General features: G+C 38.1%; 1 protein-coding gene across 1 annotated transcript in view; it reads right to left on the reverse strand.

Annotated features, from left to right (window-relative positions):
* Positions 1–1,367: 1,367 nt before the first annotated feature.
* The window catches only part of vgll4a (vestigial-like family member 4a), an 8,978-nt gene continuing 3,470 nt past the window's right edge, over positions 1,368–6,875 (reverse strand). Inside the window, exons 4-6 of the mRNA XM_014010559.1 lie at positions 5,649–5,874; positions 4,497–4,611; positions 1,368–3,969 (exon numbers count right to left, since the gene is read on the reverse strand). Coding sequence (XP_013866013.1) covers positions 3,776–3,969; positions 4,497–4,611; positions 5,649–5,874 — 535 coding nt within the window. The 3' untranslated portion in view covers positions 1,368–3,775. The remainder of the gene's footprint in view (positions 3,970–4,496; positions 4,612–5,648; positions 5,875–6,875) is intronic.

A 6,875-nucleotide genomic window follows, 5' to 3' on the forward strand; every position in this document is an offset into this window, starting at 1 on the left:
TTCTGAACCAAAGAAAAGCAAAATTCTGTTTACCTCATCATATCTAGATAAAGATGTATAAACCATCCATCTCTTTTCTTTACTTGCTTCACTTCTCCAGGCCACAAGGAGTTGGTCCCATCTCCAGCAGTCAGAGAGGCAGGGGACACCCTGGACAGGTCACAAGTCCATCACAGAGACAAACCTAGAACAATTTGAAGCAGCGGAGTCAAACTAATGTTCACTGAGGGCCACAGGAGCATTATGGTCTTCAAAGGGCCAGGTGTATAAAGCTTTGATTTGTCGTGTTTAACTTTGAATAAACACAAAACGCCTCATTTCTTGTCATATTGTTATGTCTGAGCACCGCTAACAAACAATAACTGAGCTCTACCTGGTATTTCCTGCATAGAAACAGTGCTTGAACACGTCCTCTTATGAACCCTGAAAAGTGTGTACAACTGACTAAACATGAAACAAATAATACAGAGATACTATTTAAAGTAAAAGACGGAGTTTTACTCACTGTCGAGTTGTGGTGAGCAGCTGCCATTTTCAATTCTAAACTCTCCCACTTTCCAACAAGGAATTCCCACTCGAGTAGCGTTCCAGTTTAAATTTACGACTTGTAAGTGAAAAGTTTGAACTTCCCAGTACAAGTGGGTCGCTACAAAAGTAGGCTGTGAAAATGCAGCCAAATTAATATTTTATACAGCGAATTTCACTGGCTGTCAGCTAACTTTGAACTCTGTGCTCCTCCGACAGAGATGGGGAGATGCAGATTATGGTCAATGCTGGCTTTAAAGCAGCATACGGCTATTTTAACACATACGTCTTTGAAGTTCTCACGGGCCACATAAAATGCCATGGCGGACTACATTTGGCCCGCGGGCCTTGAGTTTGGCATGAGTGATTTAAACTAATCATCTTAGCATGCAGGTTTTTGATGTGTGGGAGGTAACCAGAGAAAACCCATGCATGCACGGAGAGAACAAACTCCACCCATGACAGGCTGGGAGGCAATTCTGCGATATTCTTGCTGTGAGGCAACACCTCTATCCGCTGCTCCACCGTGCTACTGCCTGTACACACGTCAAGGTCAATCAAAGCAAAATGAAAAATACACCTGAAGGATCTTATGAGTTTTAACGTCGTCTGTGACATTTCTAAAAACAGAAAACCCCGAATAACTTGTTCTCATCCTTAAATGTCAAACCAAATTTTCACTCTGAAGTCTGTGATGAGACCTGGACATCAGTATCTCTAGTCCTGCTGCACACACAAAAAAAACCACATTTAGTAATAAACCAGACTATAAAATTCTGAGGCCAATAGTGCAAAATCTGATTCAAAAGCTTCGCATTTGATTGAATGAGGAAAGAAAAACAATAGTTCTTATAAATTTTATTTTGAAAGAGATTCAAGTACAAAAAATGTATTTTCTTCCAAAGAAATAACATAAGTAGACAAACGTTTTATAACTTTCTATAACGATTCATAAAGAGTTTTTTTTTCTGCAAACCGTCTTTGAGTTACAGGTAAATATAAAAAATTAAATAACAACTGCCGAAACACATCAGTGAAAACTTTACTTGTGTCAAACAAGCAGATCCCAGATGAATAACCCCAAACTTCTGCAGAAGCGTTAAAACTGACGCAGGAAGCGTTCTGATCTGCACCAAGTCTTTGATCCACACACGGGTGTGTGCCTCCGCTCATCAACTAGGAATATTAGTCAGCTACTACAAAAACAACTGCGCAGTGCCGTTCTACGCGAGCGCACTAATCTAACAAAAATCAACAGAACTACGATCATTCCGCACGGCGCAATGATGGTCTCAGACGTGTCAATAAAACAAAACAGAATAAAAAGTGTAACAACTTAAACGTAGAACATTAATACAAATGTGTTTTAATAAACTTGTTTAACAAAAAAATAAAAGAAAACATATCACTGTGTTGCCAGATGAGTGATGCTTTGCAAAAAAAAAAAAAGCATAAAAAAGTCCTCCCCCATTAAAGTTTTAGCAACAGCGTAACGTTAAATAAAAATAATTGTAACAGCTCTTGTTAAGCACGTGTGAAGTGAATCGTAAAAACCAGGGAGCAGTGGTAGGAATGTTAAACTTGCAAACAAACGCTTTTTATGTTTCACGTACATTTCAGTTTTCTTTTAAGTGTATTTTTTTTTTTTTTTTGACATCGGAGAAACCCTCTCCGTTAGAAGAGAAACACGTCAAACTTTTGTTTTCACAGCAAACTGTCCCCCACCTCCAAAAAAATACCAACACACAGCGAATAAATAAAGCCACTGCTAGTAAACCAGACTACAGACGAAGAGATTTAACCGTATTAAGTCATGTGAAGCTCAGCAGATTAACAAAAATAATAGTTTATTAAACACAACCTAACCAGAGGCTGCAACTTGCAGAGGGATGCTAACATATATACCTACATATATTCATGAAAACCAGGTACAAAAAATATATATATATATCGAGTATAACTGTACCAGCAGTGAGTATTTCTAAAATGTTACACATAAAAAATAAATTCTGAGTAAATATATAGAACAGAATAAGGTTTGTAATAGAAACCAGTTATTGGAAAGGTGTTTTCTAGTTGGAGACGACGTCTACAGTTGGTATTAGTGAGAATTAGCTGGATGTCGAAGCAAATTAAAAACCTTTTTAACAGGAGAGTACAGGCTGAGTCAGAAGCATCAGGACACCCTGTTATGTCATCAACATGAAGAGAAAATGTCATACCTGATGACTATAGCAAGTAATGGGTGAGGGGGGCTATATTTGGGAAAACTTTCCCTTGATCCAATATGGCGGCCATGTTCTGGAAATGAACTGAAACAGAGTTGTTAAACTCAGTTACACAAGGTGACCAAAATTTAAAAATTTATCCAATTGCTGTCATCATTTACTGAAGAAATGGTAAATAAATTAACTAACGAATAATGAATAAAATAAATTATTAAATTTAGAAAGACTCATCATTAACATTTATTTCCTGTGCCTTACTCTCCATCAACAACTTTTTCATGTATTTTATCTTAAAGATACATTTGATCACAATCCAGCAAATCAGGTAAAAATAAAACTATACATAAAACTATTAAGTATTGTCTTTGGGGCCGAATGACATGCTAACAAGGGTCAGACTTGGCCTGTGGGCCATGCGTTGAAAATGTGTGGATAAACCCTCTTACTCATTACATGCTGGGTATTCAGATGTCATTTTCTTTTTGTTTCTGAAATTAAAAAAAGTGTCCTGAGACTTTTGACTCACCTTGCAATGTTCACCATCATTAAAATGATGCGTCTTCAGAAAGCAGGAGGGGCGGAGCCTAACTCGTCACACATTACTTCCACCTGAAACAGGTAACCTGCTATCTCAGGGGGGGAAGTAATAACGTAAATCAAACCTGGCTGTCGTGTTTCAAGTACTACTGATTGAAAAGCAGTTTAGTTTCAGAGAGAAAATAAGATCATCTCTTCCATGTTGGTGGAAAAACGCAGGAAATGTCTTTGGCTGTTTTTAGGGAAGAGGAAAGATGGAGGCTCATCCTGACAACTACCACGTGATACTTTTAAGTTTTCTCCTGTGGTGACAGGGATTTGCATATTTTAGGCTACAAATGGGAGCTGAGCGAACTTAAGGCCCGCCCAGGTGAGCACCATATGTCAGCACCATTGGTCTTACATTGTGCTTGGCTGGAGGAAGGTGATTCTTGGCCCGTGAGGACACACTCTAAAACTGAACACGACTGCTCTCCCCTGACTTCTTATGAGTCAGCCTCTGGAGTCTGACGCCCCCCACCCCTGGCTTGGATCTGACGCCAGGTGTCGCCCAGCGCCTTGGCGAAGTGGTCATCCACAGAACCGGTTATGGACACCGAATTGGACTCGGCCTCTTTGTAGTTCTTCCCGAGGCTGCGGCGGAAGTGCTCCTCGATCACAGGGTCACACACGGTGTTGGCTGAAAGAACACAGGAGGAAGAAAACGTGGTTGTTACAACAGTAAGGTTTTGTCTGATTCACTACTTCCACACACCTGGTGCCGAGCCTGAGCTGATGATAATTAATTTAGGACAGGTGTGTTGCAGCTGGGACATCTGGAGGATCCCTATCAGAGCTGTACATTGATTTATTTTTTTTTAGCTCATGGCACTGGTGCTACAGAGGTTACTGGTTTTGTAGCACAGAGCAAATAGTTGTAGCACCAGCAGAAAATGTCTGTCACAATCTAAAACCAAAAGCACGACTTGTGAGTGTTGCTGTAGGACAGGGGTCACCAACATTTTTGAGACTGAGAGCTACTTCAGGGGAGTAACACAAATGACTCTTTGTTTGATACGAACACATCAAATATATAAAAGTAATAAATTTACATATATGTGAATATCTGACCACCTGGTTACATCTTAATCATGTTTCATGTTTTACTTCATGCACCTCACCTCTTTGTTAAAACACTGTTCATATTTTTATACTTTAAAGGCTTACCGTTGGTCTTTCTCTGATCCGCAGGTGGGGCGGGAGCGCAGCCGTTCATGTGGCAGTGAGACAGGTTACAGTTCCTGTTGCTCGCAGGGGCGCAGGTGATGACGGAGGGACGATTCTGAACAACAAAAACCAAAGCGCTTAATGTAAAGAGCTAAATAGGAATGGACAAAGTTGTTGATGATCATACATTTATGGATCGGTTTCAGTGAGACTGCAGCGACTGACGTAGTGCTCAGAACTGATTATGGGATTTTGATTTAATAAAATCTTCAAAAAGCAGAATCAGACTTTCAGTCATTGAACATATACACTTAAAATGTGAGATATGGATGTATTACATTTATATCAGAAACTGAATATCACCTACAGTATATCAGAGGAATGTAAAAATAATCTGAATAACTTGAATTATGCAAAGCCCTAAAGCAATGGTTCATAAACTTCTCAGTTTTTGACCCACAAAATAAGAGCAGCAGAAACTTGAGCCATTTTTATTTGGCTGACAAACATTGGTATTTGTTAAGCTACTTTAACCCATTTTAAGTACACTAACCTCACTTCTTTGTAACTAAGGCAAAAAATATATATATTAACTATTTTAAATGGAATTAATTCTGAAAATCCCACCTTGATGTTTCAGGAGCCACAGAGTAAAAGGACATATTTTTGGTCTGTCTCTCTTCACATCAGCTGCCGCCCTACATACTGTAGATGTTGGTGATTTTAGTGTACTTTTTATAAGCATGACTTCATCTTTATATACAAAATAATCTTGAATCTTACTTTCCCACTTGGACTCAGAATTAATTCTTCATTCAAATCTATTTCTGATTTCAAAGAATGAATTCAGTTTTAAAATATCCAGTCCAGTCATCTGGAACAAAGCAGAGCGTGTCTAAAATGTAATGACAAACAACTTTTGTTTGGTTTACAAACAGAATTTTGTGACTATCTAATTTAAAAAAGGGAACAGTGCTCTTTTGTATTGTTTTGTCATTCGTACCGTGTCAACAAAAAAAAAAAAACCTCTGCTTTAATCATTAACACAATAAGTGTCCTTCCAGGTTGTCACATACAAATGAAATGTTTTAACCGATTTAAAGAATCAACAGAAACCTCACATATTTGAGTGATAATTACAAGTGAACAAACCTGCTGCCGCTCTGCGGTGCTGCTCACAACAGACCTCGCTGTTCTGCTCCCTCCGAAGTCACTGGTGCTTTTAGTCAAAGCCAGAGGCTGACTCATGTCGTAGTCAGAAACAGGTGCATACGGGTGGTTCCCATGGATACTAACAGGAGAAGAAATGATACGCTCCACAGGACTGTGGCTGAGGCTCCAGTGATCATTGCGGTTGTCTCCAGCAGAGGGACGGGCCCTTAAGGTAAAGAAATATGAGTTAAACGTAGTTTGCCTCACAGCTTAACCTCTTATAACGTTATTTATATTTTTCTACAATTAGTTCTTTGCCTGAAACAGGAAGCTTTCTCCAGACACCAGTTTGGAGAACATGGTAAAGGCAGATTCTTCTCATCTGGCTGATTTTGAACATTTACATCAAATTTAAATGAGCTGCCAGAGGAGATCTTCCTCAAACATTTAATCAAAATGTTGTTTTATTCAGAACACATCAGAGGAATTCTCTACCTCTGTTTGTCACAGATTTTATCATTTTATTCATAAAAGCCTGAGTGAAAAAATGGCTGCCAGACATAAAGTAGTTTGTTTAATGACATAAAAATATTCTCATTTTATAGTTTTATGTTTCAAGATGATTTCTCTGTGGGTCCGATTTTATTATGATGTTTTAATCTAGATGAAGAACTTGACAGAATCTGGTGTGTTGGAGCAGAGAAACCTGTAAAACATGCAGGATAGTGGCCTGAATCATCAGAATGATCAGTGGAGCTTTTATGACTGACCTGTTTTTAGTAATAGGTGAGACAATTTAGCAGAACAGAGCCTTAATGTACAAGTTTAATTAACTATACCAAATGATGTGGAAATAAAAGTCTGAGGATATAAAAACTTTAACCTGAGATGTTATTTGGGATTTTGCTTTATGATTTTCTAAGTTTGTCAAGACATGTATTTTAAAACATTTTACTTCTTGTAAACTGTAAAATTTAAGGCATTTCAGGACAGACAAAGTAATAATAAAATTTTAGCAAAACTGTAATAAAAAAGGTAACTTGTATTCTTAACATGAAAAACAAACAAACAAAAAAGAAATAAGACAATTAGGAACAGTTTGTTTCAACTGATTCACCTCTTGAATCAAGTGTGTGCCCAGTGATGCTCCAGTGGAAATATAATGCAAAAATTTTAATTTATACACTGGTAACAGTCTGTACACAATTTGTCAGACCAGTTATATAA

The sequence above is a fragment of the Austrofundulus limnaeus genome, unplaced genomic scaffold (assembly GCF_001266775.1).
Source record: "Austrofundulus limnaeus strain Quisiro unplaced genomic scaffold, Austrofundulus_limnaeus-1.0 Scaffold70, whole genome shotgun sequence".
NCBI classification, from domain to species: domain Eukaryota; kingdom Metazoa; phylum Chordata; class Actinopteri; order Cyprinodontiformes; family Rivulidae; genus Austrofundulus; species Austrofundulus limnaeus.